This window comes from Chanodichthys erythropterus, chromosome 13, assembly GCF_024489055.1.
Source record: "Chanodichthys erythropterus isolate Z2021 chromosome 13, ASM2448905v1, whole genome shotgun sequence".
Classification (NCBI taxonomy): Eukaryota; Metazoa; Chordata; class Actinopteri; order Cypriniformes; family Xenocyprididae; genus Chanodichthys; species Chanodichthys erythropterus.
This window is the reverse complement of record NC_090233.1, coordinates 35,721,297-35,737,789: the sequence shown is the minus strand read 5'-3', so window position 1 is coordinate 35,737,789 and position 16,493 is coordinate 35,721,297. Positions and strand designations below refer to the sequence as shown.

The 16,493-nt window shown below is 36.3% G+C and overlaps 2 protein-coding genes across 3 annotated transcripts; one reads left to right on the top strand and one right to left on the bottom strand.

Annotated features, from left to right (window-relative positions):
* The first annotated feature begins 5,544 nt into the window (after positions 1–5,544).
* On the top strand, positions 5,545–6,807 carry shisa2a (shisa family member 2a). The gene is made up of 2 exons (XM_067405506.1): positions 5,545–5,833; positions 6,308–6,807. Exons 1-2 carry the CDS (start codon positions 5,545–5,547, stop codon positions 6,805–6,807), a joined length of 789 nt encoding a protein of 262 aa, XP_067261607.1.
* A 1,883-nt stretch (positions 6,808–8,690) lies between these two features.
* zc4h2 (zinc finger, C4H2 domain containing) lies at positions 8,691–16,459 on the bottom strand. 2 transcript variants are annotated; one of them, XM_067406546.1, is made up of 5 exons: positions 16,381–16,459; positions 12,951–13,122; positions 11,786–11,958; positions 11,416–11,578; positions 8,691–9,861 (listed from the first exon to the last, which is right to left on the bottom strand). In XM_067406546.1, exons 2-5 carry the CDS (start codon positions 13,104–13,106, stop codon positions 9,748–9,750), a joined length of 606 nt encoding a protein of 201 aa, XP_067262647.1. In that variant the 5' UTR covers positions 13,107–13,122; positions 16,381–16,459; the 3' UTR covers positions 8,691–9,747. The 2 variants fall into 2 exon arrangements, with proteins under 2 accessions (XP_067262647.1, XP_067262646.1); XM_067406545.1 differs by lacking the exon at positions 16,381–16,459 and adding an exon at positions 13,731–13,957 and having other exon boundaries at positions 8,692–9,861.
* Positions 16,460–16,493: the final 34 nt, after the last annotated feature.

Here is a 16,493-nt window from a genome sequence, read left to right as displayed (position 1 = left end):
AGCCTCTATACGCTCTATTACTTTATGCTAGCAGACACTGAAGTTGTGTTTGACAGAATTTTTTTTGAGGGTCAATTCAATGCAAGATTAACATGACAGCGCATGCTAATCAATGAGCTGAATCAACTCCACAGCAACTATAAATTTATCCACTAACCATTCAGAAACGTCCAGTTGAATTTCTTTCTGAGTCTCTCCCTCCACTCAGGTTTGAACAATGTAAGGCTGAACACCATTACTGATAATCATCATTTTGGCTGTGTGAGATTCTCCAGCGTTGTTGTTGTTGAGCAACCGAAGCCTGAGCTGTCAAAGCTCCATCCTTTTCTGGAAAGGGGGCCGGGAGCAGCAGCTCATTTGCATTTCAATGGACGTACACAAAAATAGCATGTTTTTGCTCACACCCAAATAGAGGCAAATTTGAAAAGCTGTAATAAATGATCTGTGGGGTATTTTGAGCTGAAACTTCACAGACACTTTCTGGGGACACCAGAGACTTATATTACGTCTTGTGAAAAGGGGCATAATAGGTCCCCTTCAAAAATAACCTAGTTCTCATTTCCAGTAGATTTAACAATGACTGATTTCTCACCTTTTTATGTACAGTGACAGATGTCAGAAAACACAGGTGTTTGATCCGCATTCTAAATCAAGGCGATATGAATGTTTTTTTTTTTTTTCAAAGGCCTATCACATAGTGCTGAAAAGACTTGAAGTCTTGTTTTGCGATGTAATGCTAATCCATTATGCCACATCATTCTTACAGTGCTTGTCCACTGACACAGAGCAAACATTTTCAATTCATATGGAAGTTGCTTCAAAGAAATTGCAGGCCAGTGTGTCAGTACATAGCCGAAATAAGAAATGAGGGGCTTGCTGGTGGGTATGTTCAGCTCTTTGGCGATATCCAGTGCCTTCAGCCGGATGATGGTTATGGGCATCAACTTATTTCTTTTTTCCTTCGTGATACTTTATTTTTATTTGCCAAAATATTTTTGTTCAATACTTAATTTTTCTTTTGCAATACTTTATTGTTTTGCAGATATATGTGGCATGGAATTGACTCCATAGGGTTTGACCTTTTTGATTTCCATTCTTCTCTTGTGCATACATTACTCACTTTCACAAAGCTTTAGTTCAACCAGTTTCCTAACTTTTTGAATGCAGATAATTTATTTATAGACATACTGTACATTTTACATATTTAAACACATTAATAAACTTTATTAAACTTGCACATATTTAAAATGTAGTCATTCACTGTATCATACTCATTCTGTTGTCTGACAGAAAATACGTAAATGAGAACAGATTTACTGGACATAATACAGTATGTGTGAGCACAGATTAGGAGAGAAAACAGACATTAGACAGAATGCAAGTACGACGTGAAGACTTCACAAATAAGATAGCTGACGCATGCTTTAGCTACTTCGAAAAGTTGGCAACACTGTTGTCAACAGTGCTTCAGTCCTGAAGCATGCTGTAATAATTTAACACTGCAGTCATATGTCAATAAAAACATATAAATTAAAAATCAATTATGCAAATTAATTTAGTAACACTATAAAATATCTCGTCTGAATTTAAGATATAAATAGCCTGTACATGAAAGGCACAAAGACAAGACACAAATAAAAGTTGGCTTTTCATTTTGAAACGAGCAGGGGTTTTCAAACAGGAGTGTAATTAGTTGAAAAACAGTGTAAAAATGTACAAATAAATAATAAGACTAAGTAACTAACTAAATTTTTTGATTTAAATATTTATATAAATCCATAAATAAATAAAGTTATTTGAATAATACATATAATAGGCTAGTACGCATATTTATAATATGATTTTTTCACAATAGGCCTATTAATAACATAAGGGTCTTTATTCATGAAAATATACAGTATAGCTGACTTTTACATTTTAAAATGGGGGTCCCACGCACAAGGATAATCACATTTGGTGGGTTCTGTGGCATCTAAAAGATTGCCTGCTCTAGACAAGCCATAACATATGTGGAAACCTCATCAACCCTTACCTACACCCAGACACACACAGCATAGGGGGCTTGCTCCTGCAGGGTGGCCCAACCAGATTTGTCTAATTGCTGGGGAGGACCCCCATCGCTCGACCCATTGTCACCATAACGACCTTCCGACTCTTAGGCGCAGTTATCTGATAACAGGCACACTAATGAAGATCATTAACATACAGCTCACCCAGCTTAAGCCAAATTCCCTCTCAAATACCTGCCAATGTCCTGCATACACAAAAGCACAAAATACACATGAATCTGACATAACAATGACAACAATTGTTGACTGCAATTATGGTGAGTTTTATTCAAATCAAGGCTGAGCGGATTCAAGAACTGCAGCTAAAAATTGTTGTCAGTGCCTCCTTGCTATGTGTGATAAACAGTATGTGAAAAGAGTAGTATGTTTGAATTCAGATTATTCATAAATCAGTAGGCAAAAAGTACCCAGATGACCTACTACTTCACGTGAGATTCTGAAGCATGCATCCATTGGATACTTTAGTACTGCATGAGTTCAAGGGAGCAAAGTTTTAAATAACTGATGCAGTCATTGACATCATTAGAGATGTGTTACGTTCATACATTCATGCTGTATAGAATATACTTTTTAATGAGTGTGAAGTAAGCACTTATTAAAAAGAAATACCCGAGAGTATGTGATTCTGGACACAGCCCATGAGTTTATTTTTTTCTGATGGATAGGCCTTCAGGTGCTTGAGAAGCTAATGTGTTTTTAGGAATCTCAGCCCAGAGCAGAGAATCAGATAAAGAAAACAAAGATGAATCAGACCCTTCAGGATAATGATACAATCTGCAGATGGATCTCACACACATATTTGAATGCTGTCTAACACTTAACTCAACTCCATCTGACTATATCATTTCATGTATCTCATTCCTGCACTCTCAGTGTGAGCACCAGGTTTGGGCATGTCAATAGGTTTAAGCTACTAGAAAGGACAGAGATGTTTGTCTGATTTTGACTAGGTACAAAAGTACTGTGGTATGGTAATGCTATCATAAATGTTATAAAAAAGTAACCTAAATACTTTTAGACACTACAATCAAGTAGATATTAGGTTACTTACAATGAACGAAAATGTAAATATTTATTAATAAAATTTTTTTATCAAATTCCTATTTGTTTTAGAATTGTGTAGTAAACTGAACATTTGAGGTGTGAATGAAGATATTTTAAACAACCTGAAACTAGGCAGGAAACCAATTTCCTGCCTATACTACTCTTAGTCTCTCTTTCAGTTCTTCTCACTTTCTCTCTTTCTTCAATTGTCTCTTTTTCCTCTCACTTCCACTGTTTCTCTCTCTCTCGTCTTCCTTCCAATTGTGTAATCCTACCAGAAAATCTGCCAAATGGTGCCACATTACTAGTTATTTTGTTTTTCAGAAAATTAATTTACCATCTGGAGCTCGCACACACGTACATGCACACACACACACGTTTGTTTTTGTGAATTGTGGGGACATCCCATAGGCGTAATGGTTTTTATACTGTACAAACCGTATTCTACAGTATCCTCTATCCCCCTACACTACCCCTACCCCTAAACCTAACCATCACAGGAAACTGTGCACACTTTTACTTTCTGACAAAAACTCATTCTGTATGATTTATAAGCCTTTTGAAAAGTGAGAGCATGGGGTAATGTCCTCAGTCACCTCTTTTTGTAATACCTATGTCATACCCATGTCATTATACACTTGTGTCCTGATATGTCACAAAAAACGCACACACACAAACTACCCCTAAACCTTCCCATCACAGAAAACATTTTTACATTTCTAATAAAACATTGTTTAGTATGTTTTTAAAGCTATTTTAAACATGAGGACTCATGAAATGTCCTCATATTTAATATTTACGTCATTATACAAATTTGTGTCCTCATAAATCACAAAGACGCACACACACACGCACACAAAACATTCATCTTGGAATATCTCAGTCTCTGAGATATACGCAATTCTTAAGCAGCTAGTTAAAGTTAATGACTTTCAATATTCAGTAAGCCCAGTCAGTCACACCCTCAGGAGACTTTGTTGACCTGATGCTAATGAGTTAGTTCTCAGACAATGGCAATTTACTGTCTTTTGTGTGAGGACTAATCTCTGTTAATAGCTTGACACAATCAGGTCTGTCCAGCTGCAACAGAGATTTATGTGAACGGCGGTGTGTGTTGTTTTTTGGGATACAGTCAAAGATGTCAAATCATGAAGGTAAAATCTGTTTTAATCAACGGGGTAGGACATATTTGGAAATGAATAATAAAGACACAGATATTATAAGAATGTAGATGTGTTGGCAGAATAAAATTAATTGAAAAGAATAACATGAATTTTTTTGAATAGTCTGGAATAGTCAGGAATCACATAATTTTCCTGTATAGAGTGAAAGAACTGTCTTTTTAGAGGGTTAGTGGTTGTGGAAATCAGGAAAATATTAAATATTATTAGAAATAAGCAAAATGAAAAACATGAAATAAAGGTTCACTTACAGCAAGAATTAACATGCTGTATGCTGTATAATGGATGTGTTATATGCCATGAATTACTGGCCAAAGCCATACATAATTTTATTTTAAAGTTTTTTTTTATTATTTACAAAATTCTACATGTTCTTATTTTCTGCCCCATGTTAATTATTATGCAGAATATTGCAGTTCAATAATAATATGCTTGTTTGATTCAGGTAATTTGATATATTTTGTAATGTAAACAAGTTTCTTCACTTCTTGATGTCTCATGAATCCGATTCTGAAGCAAGACTTGAGAATCATTGACTGCATGTATTAAAGAGTTTCATAGTTAGTAACTAATGTGTGTGTGTTTAGATGTGCATTGATAGTGAATTGACCTCCCTGTCTCAGATAAAGTAAACAGAGACAGGCAAGCACAGTCTGTAACCTTTAACCCCATACAAAAGGCTCCATCACAAGTCTCCAGACATAGGCATGCTATTTGTGTATTTAAGACATGCATCTAACATATACTGTATTGTGAATATTTAGGTTTATATGAAAGGGGCATGTTTTTCTTCCTCTATTTTAAGGAATAAAAATTACACTGATTACATATAGTGGATGTTTTGTTGTAAAGCCCTTGAAACGAGTCTTCGGTTATACTCGCACTTTAAAAAGGATTTTGATCTGATTAAAATTTTGATTTGTGAGATGATGGTGTCATTTAGAATGAGTTCATTACCAATTGTCATATCTGGATACAGTAATTAGCAGCGCAAACATACAAATAAACAACCCTGCCAATCACTAAACCCCGCCTAAGTTTAAATGCAGATGACCGATAACGAGGGGCTGATGGGAGGAGGGGCTGCTAATGTATGTGTGTGTTTTCGCAGGGGGGGATGGGGGTCCAGCAAACACATAAATGACGCCTGTAGACGGTGACTCCAAATCAGATGCGACTGGCTTGCTGGATCTTCGTAGCAACATAACATTTGAACTTCTGCAACCCAAAGGATTTAAACAAACGCAGTCATGACTTCAAGCGTTTCCTGCGCGCTCTTTCTGTTGATATCAATCGTTCTCCCGTTGTCTTTTGCGGTATCGGGGGAATACTGTCACGGCTGGACGGATTCCTTCAACTCTTGGCACCGGGGATTCCAGTGTCCGGAGCGCTTTGATGGCGAGGACGCGCGCTACTGCTGCGGGACATGCGTGCTCAGGTACTGCTGTACATACGCGGAGGCGCGCCTCGATCAGAGCACTTGCGACACGGGCTCCGAATCTGAAAACACGGATGATATGAGAAAAGTGACAGAAAGTGGTGAGTATTTATATAAACTTGTGTTATTTATAATGTTTTTTATTAAGGAAATAAACTTTTGTTTTGGATAATTTTACGGGACAAATGTATTGGCCGCTTCTGACTACCTCACTGCAATTCTTCTCTACATATTAGCCTTTACACAGCAGCAAAATAATCTAAAATGATATAATGCCTTGAATAACATTGTATGAATAGAAATTCAGAAATTAACTGTTTATTAAGGGCAATATTTACCCAATGCTGTTGATTTTTGGAGACCTTTTTACCTTGTTATTTTTTCTAAGCATATTAAAATACCTAGATTCTTCAGAAATAGGTTTTCTTCTTCTTCTTCTTCCTTTAAAGAATTTTATTTTAATTTTATTTTCACATTTTTACTAAATTTCCATGGCATTTTTCGCCAATCCCTGACATGTGTATTTTTTTTACAATCCACATGTGTAATTCTGTCTTATCTCTCTTCCTCTCCAGTACCAACATATCTCCCCTTTGTGATTGTGGTGAGCGCGTTCCTGTCGTTCGTTCTGGTCGGTGCAGTTGTGTCTATCTGTTGCTGCCAGTGTGTGAAACCCAAAGCGAGCGATCGACCAACAGGGCCATCCGCTGCTCAGACCAGCCTGTTGGAGTCTGGAGGACCCTCTGTGGACGGTTCCACCCCATCGCGCACCTCCACTTCAGGCTCCTCCATGACAAACGCTCGCCCTCCACCATCTGAACTCAGCGTTAACCTCTACGGCCCGATGGGAAACACATTTCCAACTTCTCAGTCGCAGCAGTATGTTCCTCCAGTCCCACAGGGAGCGCCACAGTTCTATCAGCCCTACATGAATTATGCTCTCCCCCCAGAACGCAGCATGTTGATGGCCCCAGCGTTCATAGACAGCCGTTCTGCATTTGGGCAGGTACACGGGCAGCCTTTTCCTCAGGCCCCCATGCACACTGAGCCCATCTATCCCACTGTCACTATCTGATGATGTTTATAAAGCTACAACTGGACTGTAAAACTCAGTGGGGCTGTACACAAAGAATAGGAATGTCTGAGGATTGTTTTTGCTGTCTTGGTTGGCTTCCACTGACATTTTCTGTACCCACATACACAATCGTGACCGACTGACATTATGTTGGTCGTGGTTGGTACCTTTTTATGATGTATTAATGCTTCTCATAGGAGTGTATTTGCATGAACACTTGATTGTTTGCTCAGCAATCACTGATTGTAATGTTATTTATAACAGATTAGAGAATAAATTTATTTTCATAGGCAATTTCTGTGTCTATTCTCATTTGTACACAAAAATGAATATTTCAAGACTACACTTTTGAAAATAAAGGTGGCTCTATTAACATCTATGGAAACTTTCCATTCTTTATAGTGGAAAAACAGGTTCTTTGGATTTTTTAAACGTTCTTCACAATCAGAAAAACTGGTTTCCTTACACTGAAGTTCTAGAAATCTTCTAACTGTCTGAACAGTAAGTGTCTCTTTGTCCTGCAAAGAGCTTTGGGTTTTTCTTTACAGTACTTTGTGATTGTAAAGCTCTCCAGCCGTTACAGCTGCTCGTGTATGTGTGTGGCTGAGCGGGTTTTGTGCGTATGTGAATGGTTTTGTGCGTTTGTGTGTGGAAACGGCAGGAGGGGAGAGGACAAAAGATGCAGATCTCCTCATGCCCCTGAGAGTGGGATTAGCGCAGGTAAAAAGGGGTGTGTGAGTGAGATTAGGCTCTGGATGGCCCAGCTGGAGTCCAAGCAGATGCGTATGAGTTCATTAACGAGCTGCAGATGAACCTACTGAGTTTCAGCCCAAATCCTGTTATGATGTAAAACATGTAATGTGAAACACAAGAAGCTAAAGACGCATGAATAAATACAGACATGCAGCCAAATGAATCTGCTCAGGTACAACTGTAAATACAACCAATCTGCTTTTCCTCACTCAAACACAATCACATAGTGTTTTAACTTTAATGCTAAAAGGAGAACAGTAAAACACATAAAAGCTTCTGAAATGTAGTTCCACATACACCCTGCTTGGTCAAAAACATCTTCATGTAAATATTAAAGTATATGTAATATAATAGGTAAGCATTTAGACTTTCATTTCACACCAAAATTGAAATATTAATAGTTAAAAAAATTAAACTAAGCTTTTGATTTCATTGTAACATAATTTCCAACAAAACACCTGGATTATGTATTTACAATGGGAGTCTATATCCTTTCGAGAAAATATTTTCTCTGTTGTAAGTATGACAATTCTGCTTGTTTACATTTTATTAACACAAACAGTAAACATGATATATAAAAGTTATTAAACAAGATTAATTTTGTAATTCTATAGGATTCAAGATTCTATTTTTCAATAAAATAATAGTTACTGAGGAGAAAAAGAAATATGATTTTCATTTTTAGCATTTCTAAATATTTTTAAGTCATCCAGTGAATTTGCAGATGCCCCCTGGTTGAGAACCACTGTAGTACGAGTTAGTACAATGGTACGAAGTCCTTTTCGTGTTTTTTTTAAGTATTGTAAAATATTTTAAAAGAAGAAATCGCTTACACCCCGCAATTCTTCCCTTAAATGTAAATATCGCCCCCCTCAGGATCAAGAGTGGAGTGCAAAAAGAATGTAGAACCTTATACTGGTAAAGGCATTACCAAAAAAAGAATGATTCTTGCATTGTTAGGGGTCATGGGTGAAGGGTCAAATTCCAGATACATATCAAGCCAAACACAGACAGCGTGACACAAACAGAGAGAAAGATAATGAATCAATCAGATGACATAACCAACTGAAAGGATTAGTAAATTAATTTCATCATGACAAGACTTCCAAGGTTTATTAGCTTAACACACTTTAATTATTAAAAAATTATTTTCAGAAAAGATGAGACATAATCACAACAATTCAATACTGTAGAATCTAACAAACTCTTAATGCCCATTCGGTCAAATTCCAGAAAACAAAGTAACAGCTCATTGCTCAAACTGAATGATGGTTCAACAAGAACTCTCATTCAACTTGTGTTCTGTCATTATTCTACTTCTAAGAGGCCGTTCACACAGGAGGTGTTCTTGCGTTCAGTTTGCATAACATAATAGTTTGCATTCTTGTATTTGTTTCAATGCCTGTTGCAACATGTCACTTTTTTTTTTTCTTTCAGCATCTCATGCCATTAGCACCACTTTTTAAAGATGATTTAAGGTAAACACTCATTCTGTTCTATTCCAATGCTCTCCATTTACATCCTGTGTGAACGGCCCTCAAGACATTCTAGAACACTGACATGGTCTGAGACAGTCCATGGTTACATAATACAAGAAAAACAATTCACACTGTTATCGAGAAAAACATTAAAAGACATGTGAAATCATAATATTATTAATGAATTAAAATGATTAAAGATCCGTTTAAGCATTAAATGAATACCGTACAAACGGCTCTATTGACTAAAGCCACTTTAGAGAATTTACTTTGGACTAATGCATTAGAATTAAACCCCACACAGAATAGCACACTTCAATATTTCTAAACCAGCATCCATTTCCACTACAAACTAAATACAGACACAGTACAAACACAATATCAAGGTTTCACTTATATAAAAATGAAATGAAAAACTGAGATCTCAAGTACACTGAAGCAGGGAGACAGATGAAATACAGGATCACTATGATGGGTCAAGTTATCAGACTGCAGATGGTTCATTCCTTCAGGACAATGGTGTGTGTGTGTGTGTGTGTGTGTATAAATGAACAGTGTGGGTGTGTGGCTTCATGGTGACTGCCAGTGTGTATGTTTGGATATGTGCATGCATGAGAGCGTAAGTGAGTGCGTTTGTGTGTAAATTATTTTCTGATGGGATTGTGAATGTTAGTCAGGTTTTCTCAGGAGTTGTTTGGAGGCATGTGTGTCACTCGTCTGGTTTTCTCTTAGGTTTTTTAGGGTTGCGTGAGCGACTTTTGGCTTTGCAGAGAGGACAGATTGGTGCATTCCGATGGATTTGCTGGTGGCAGGACAGACAAGCCTGGAAAGAGACAACAAATTAAATCGATTTCATCTCTTTGACTCTAGACATACTGTAGACATTCAATTTAGCAGTTTCTAATGTGTTTCCACAATACGCAGGTACACTACCATTTCAAAAGTTTTTTTTTTTTTTTTTAAAGAAATATTTTTATTCAGCAAGAATACTTTCAATTAATCAAAAGTGACAGTAAAGACATTTATAATGTTAAGAAAGATTTCTATTTCAAATAAACTTTTTCCATTTCTCAAAGAATCCTGAAATAAAATGCATCATAGTTTCCACAAAACATTACGGAGCACAACTGTTTTCAATATTGATAATAATAATAAATGTTTCTTAATATGCATGAAAATCAGCATATTAGAATGATATTTGAAGAATCATGTGACAATGAAGACTGGAGTAAAATTCATCTTTGCCATCACAGGAATGAATTACATTTTAAAATATAGTAAATATAATATATTAAAATATATTGTAGAAAACAGCAATAATATATCAATAATATTTCACAATATTACTGTTTTTACCGTATTTTTCATCCAATAAATTCAGCATTTTAAACATTAAAAAATCTTACTGATCCCAAATGTTTGAATGGTAATGCACATATAAACATATTTTTATCTGGATTTTAATGTTTTGCAATACAGGATCAGGTAATCCATCCTACTTTTCTCAAAATCTCTTCTTTTACTTTACATACTGAAAGGCATAATAGGGGTACTTCTAAATTAGTACTTTATGTCACAATCTGTGTGTTTAGTTTCATTTGCATGGACTTCTGGTTTGTTTCTCTTCAATTACCTGTTCCCTTTGTTCTAGTTTCCCGCCAGTTATTAGTTGTCATGGACATTCAATCATTCAATCATCACACCTGTTTGTTATTTATTTATCATCGCTGTGTATTTAAGTTGCTTTTTGTGCTCCATTCATTTGTCAGGTATTGTTGTTCCTACACACTGTTACGGTGCCATTTTCCTGCTTGTCAACTGTGGAGTACCTGAGTTTGTTTTATTTAATAAATATTTTGTGTTGTGGAAGCTTTTGAACTCTTTATCATTATGATCTGGACCTATATGTGACACTTTAACAGTTAAACTAATCAAGAGCAAAATAAAAACATAAATGTGTGTATATTACATTGTATAAATGTTGTATTTTTTTGACCAGTTTTACATTTTTGTTCCTGAAATCCACCCTTCTGCTGGGATCAGGATAATCCTGATTTATTTATTTTTTTTGGATCAAAAGGTATCCTGATCTTACTAAAAGGTTTTTTACAACCAAGATTGGATTTTGTGATTTAATCCAATTTCAGAATCCTTTTTTTTCTTTTAAACAACACAAAATTTGATCCAATCCGACAGCTGAAATCCAATCAGATCCAATTCAGAACGCAAGCTCACAACTAAGGTAATATACTACTTCTTTTGCCAGTAATGTGTAGACACTGTCAAATAAGCTAAATATATATTTTCCACATGAATTTGCAGATGTGTAAGTGTGTGTACACAGATAGAGATGCACTAATGTAAAAAAAAAAAGTACCTTCATAGGTGGTGGCTGCTGGCGGAACGTGGCTGTCTGCCTGGCGTCCTGTTTCCGTGCAGCTTGAAGCTGCTGGGCTGCAGCCGCTGCTGCTGCTAGGGATTCTGGGATAGGAGGTTCCTGGGGTTCTGTCTGCCACTCAGCCTTTTGCTTTTCAAAGTAACTGAAAGGAGAGGAAGAGCACACAAATAAACAGCAAGCATTTTAGCTTTCCTTTGCACACCATACACACTCTCTGTCTCACAATTTCTCTGACTCAGCTTTAAGAATTACTCTGTTACAAATACACACACTCCTACACTGCAATGACTCATTTTGAGGAGTTCCCCCAGTCAAACATACACACACACAAAGGAACAGTGTTACTAACTCCAATGAGAGCTTCTCCTCTTCCTGGCTGAGGTCAGGGAGTCTCTGTAAGCCGAGGGTCATCCTCAGGGCGTCCACGTGTTCTTTCAGGGGCTTGTATTCATCATGGAGACGTCTGGTTGACTCCAGCAGTTTGTTCAAGTCACTCTCAGACTGTTTGATAGTGTTTTCCATCTGGGAGAAGAAATAAATCAACTCCATAAATCACAATTGTGGGAAACTAATGGTTAGGCATCTGATCTGGTCACACAGGGGTTACTGGGTCAGATGCTGGATATTACAGAACAACTGAGCTTGTAGAGTAATATATACACTACAGACTAATATTCAAAAGTTTGGAGTTTTTAAAAGAAGTCTTTTATGCTCACCAAGGTTACATATATTTAAACTTGTATTATTGAAAATACAGTTAACTCTAAAATAACTGTTTTCTATTTTAATATATTTTCCTACGATGACAAAGCTGAATTTTCATCATCATTTCTCCAGTCTTCAGTGTCACATTCTAATATTCTGAATTGGTACTTTAGCAACATTTCTTATTTTTATCAAAGTTGAAAACAGTTGTGTTGCTTAATATTTTTTGTGGAAACTGTGATGCATTTTATTTCAGGATTCTTTGATGAATAAAGCAAAAAAAAAAAAAAAAAAAAAAGTACTTACCCAAACTTATGAACGGTAGTGTATATTGTAATTTATTTATTTTTTTTGCCTTTGAGGGATAGTTCACCCAAAAATGAAAATTGTCATCATTTACTCAAGTTGTTCCAAACCTGTATGAATTTGTTTCTTCTGCTGAACACAAAAGAAGATACTTTGCAGCCAAACAGTTGATTGGTCCCATTGACATAGTATGGAAAAAAATACCTACTGTGAAAGTCAGTGGGGTCCATCAACTGTTTGGTTACCGACATTCCTCAAAATATCAAATATCTTCTATTGTGTTCAGCAGAAGAAAGAAATTCATACAGGTTTGGAACAACTTGAAGGTGAGTAAATGATGAATTTTCATTTTTGGGTGAACTAGTAAGCTATAGATATAGTATAGATGCTTTAGATATATATTTACCTTATTGAGTGCACTCCAAACATTAAAAACAGTGCCAAGAAAACCAACAAATCTATTATCATCTAATATGTGATGTGTAATATTTTTTCTTATTTACCACATTAATGTCAGCATGTATGAGACGCAGCTCCTCAACGTGAGCCATTTTCTCCTGCAGCAGAAGGTCCATTTCCTGTTTGTACTCTCTCAGGTGCTTCTCCTCTGACTCCAGAGCTTCAAATTCGCTCCTCAGTCTAGACTTGATCTTCTCCATTTGAATTGTCTTATTCCTGTAAAACCACACTAACATACAGCCGGTGCTTGACAGCATATGACAATGCAATGTAATGCAAAGACTTCTGATCTGGTGCATGTGCTTTTAAACGAAGACGTCTATTATGTGATTTCAGTGACCCGGTCACAAAACGTTTTAGACCTCGTGTGTGCACATCAGTACTTACCCAGACAATCATGTGTATGTTTGAGGGCTTTATAAGTGATTAAGAACCGTTCTGCAGGAAATGAACCGTTTGCTCTGCAGTTTCGTGTCTAACCACAACAGGATGCTTTTCAAACTCGTCCTCGCTAAAACGACGGTGTGGTCAGAGACTTCATTAGTGCAAAAATAATGCGAGATGTTTTCAGATTTAATGCAAAGCTACGCGTTTTTATGGTTTAAGCGGTTTGCTTTAGCATCATGATCGGCACAAAGAGCCTGTCAAAGGAGGAATTGCTTATATTATTTTTTTAGGTAGACTATACACGCAAATCCATGCATTGCTCATTAAATGCAACGATTAAGGTAAAATACGTCGTTTTTCGCGATCCAGGCGGAATTGGCCAGATGTTGAACACAGGCTAACGAATCTGCTTTAGGATCAAACTCAGCTTTTCTTACCGTATTTCTTTGATGTTTTCTAGCTTGCACATTATCTCTTGTTCGTCCGCCATGGTGGACTATGAAATTGTAAGACTTTTGGGGGAATAAGAAAAGAGGCAACGATTGTAGCGGGTATCCCTCTCATAAGAAAGACAATAGAAAATGCTAACCAGCTGTGGACAACAGCAACAAGGCGCTGACTACATTTCCCACAATCCTCGGCGGGGTTTAAAGGGAGAGTGTGTTAAATAAAACCTATAAAAGCGTTTATCAGACGGTTATGATGATATTCTTATACTCTGTTCTTATTAGGGCTGTCAAAACGATTAATCGCATACAAAATAAAAGTTTGAGTTTGCCTAATATATGTGGGTGTACTGTGTGTAATTATGTATAAATACATTCATGTATATATTTGAGAAATATTTACAAGTATATGTATATATTTATATTTGTGTATAATTTATATTATATATAAATAAAAAAAAATAATATAATATCTTTCTCTTAAATATATACATATTTATATATACATATTAATTACACACAGTACTCACACATATATTATGCAAACTCAAACTTTTATTTTGCATGCGATTAATCGTTTGACAGCCCTAGTTCTTATATGAAATGTTGGGTAAGCTATTCAAGAAATGTAGCCAACTAACTCACCATATTTAGAGACAGTATAGGGACAAAAGTACATGGCAAAAGTAACTTGTTAGTCTACATTTAAGCCATTTCATATTTTTAAAAGTATGAAATATTAAATAGTCAACTGTAATATGATTTAGTACATTCATTAGAAAAACAAACATATCAACTAATACCGAAAACATCTATATTGCCAAAATTACTGTGTGCGCAACTTTATTTACTATAGTTTCACCAGCCTAATTTATAGCCACTAGTTTATAGCCAGCTATACATAGGATACATTTTTCCATATTCATGTACCATGGTATTTCATAGAATGATAGCCTATGTCCAAAAGCAGCGGTAATTAACAATTATTTTTGATACTTTATGTGCATGTTCTTAATGTGATGGTCAGAATTGTTTTTATCTACTACACAAACTGTGAACTGTTTGAACTCAGTAGACCTTATTCATCATTGGCAAATGATATGCATTTGCAGGTTTGGTTTTGATTGCTTGTAGGCAGTGTTGGGTAGTAGTTACTAGTAACTGGTTAAGATGATGATATACGGGGCAACTTTTTGAGCAATGTTGCCGGGCAATGTCGCCAAGTGACGATGCTTGGGCACTTTCCCATTGAGAATAGGAAACAAATTTCGATATAAAGTTATACATTTGTTTCCCATTCTCAATGGGAATGTGCCCAACCATCATCACTCGGTGACATTGCTCAAAAAGTTGCTCTGTGTATCATCACCTAACTAGTAAGTAACTAGTAGTGTAACTACTTGCTAATAAGATTTCAGTAATAATATTAGTTACCATCCATAAAACAGCTTGTTACTTAGTTACTTTTGATGATTTCTGATTTGAAATCTAATAATTTCAAGATTTATTTTAATTATCACGACTCACACAGACATGTGAAGTCAGTGCAGCAGGCAAGCTTGGAAGCTTACATTCAGCAGATGGAAATATTGCCATTACATTGATTTTGTCAGGAGATGATCTGAACACCATTGTGTAAGTTGTGGCATTACTTTACTCTGGCATTACATGGCTTGCCTCCTCTGATCCTGATATAAATTATATTACTTATAAAATCTTTTTGGAAAACAAAACATTTTCTTATGAACTTATGTGATTTATTTTGATAAAATACATCATGAAATATAATTGTATATGGGTAACAGATAAATTTTAGCTACAATTTGCTTCAGATTAATACAACACTTTTAGGCCTACTTAAAAGTCACTATCAATCACCATTGAGTGTTTGTAATAACTACCGACTGCGATGCAATGTGGATTTTGGCACAGATATGTTGTTAGTAACATTATAGAATTTTATGGGGAAGATAAACAATTACAACTTCTATAGGTTGAATGAAGGAAAAGTAATATAACTAGGCCTAGTAGTAACTAATTACTGTTGCCAGAAAGTAATAAGTAAAGTAGTAATATTACTTTTTAAAGGTGTAACTAATGAGTAATAAATTACATTTTTTGAGTAACGAGCCAAACACTGCTTGTAGACAAATCTCACTTAATCCAGTAACTGTTTTTAAGAAACCAAAAGATTCAGTTCGCGACTGAACCGTCCCAATGATTCAGACCGAATCGCGATCCACGTTTGAGCAACTCATAAAAAGAATCGACTCAGAAGAATGATTCATTCGCGAATCGGACATCACACTTCTGATTCAAAACAGACAATAGAAAATGCAAGGCAAGGCGGCTCGAAAACTCAGTTATTGACAAGGAAATGCATCGCTAAACAGACATTCACTGAAAATAGACGTTATCACATAGCTACCGAGAACTGCAACAGTTTAAGCATTCGTGGCGACGCAGCTGCCCAGTATTGTTCATAGTCTGATACTTCATTAAAAAAGATTTCAGAACAACGACAGCTAAATGGTGTATCAACCGTCTGAGCAATAAAGTTAGGAGTCTGACGGTCATATCGGACAGCGTATTCAGCGCTCAACGTGTCCGGTGTATTTTTAACCCTCGGTGGCTGCATTACCGGAGTCCCGTCCACCCACGTGCTTCAAAACGCTGAGACGGAGGCAGCAATAACACACACTTTCTGCGGCTCTGCCCGTCCGAGCGCAGCGACAGGGGGCGTCCGACGTGTTA

What these genes read in the sequence shown, in the direction of transcription:
- shisa2a (XM_067405506.1), top strand. Translation starts at nt 5,545, where the DNA reads ATGACTTCAAGCGTTTCCTGCGCGCTCTTTCTGTTGATATCAATCGTT. An exon ending in GAGAAAAGTGACAGAAAGTG is followed by an intron (nt 5,834 to 6,307) that starts GTGAGTATTTAT and finishes CTTCCTCTCCAG; the next exon opens with TACCAACATATCTCCCCTTT.
- zc4h2 (XM_067406545.1), bottom strand. Translation starts at nt 13,783, where the DNA reads ATGGCGGACGAACAAGAGATAATGTGCAAGCTAGAAAACATCAAAGAA. An exon ending in GAGGAGAAGCTCTCATTGGA is followed by an intron (nt 11,579 to 11,785) that starts GTTAGTAACACT and finishes CTCTCCTTTCAG; the next exon opens with TTACTTTGAAAAGCAAAAGG. An exon ending in AGCAGCCACCACCTATGAAG is followed by an intron (nt 9,862 to 11,415) that starts GTACTTTTTTTT and finishes GTCTCTTTCCAG; the next exon opens with GCTTGTCTGTCCTGCCACCA.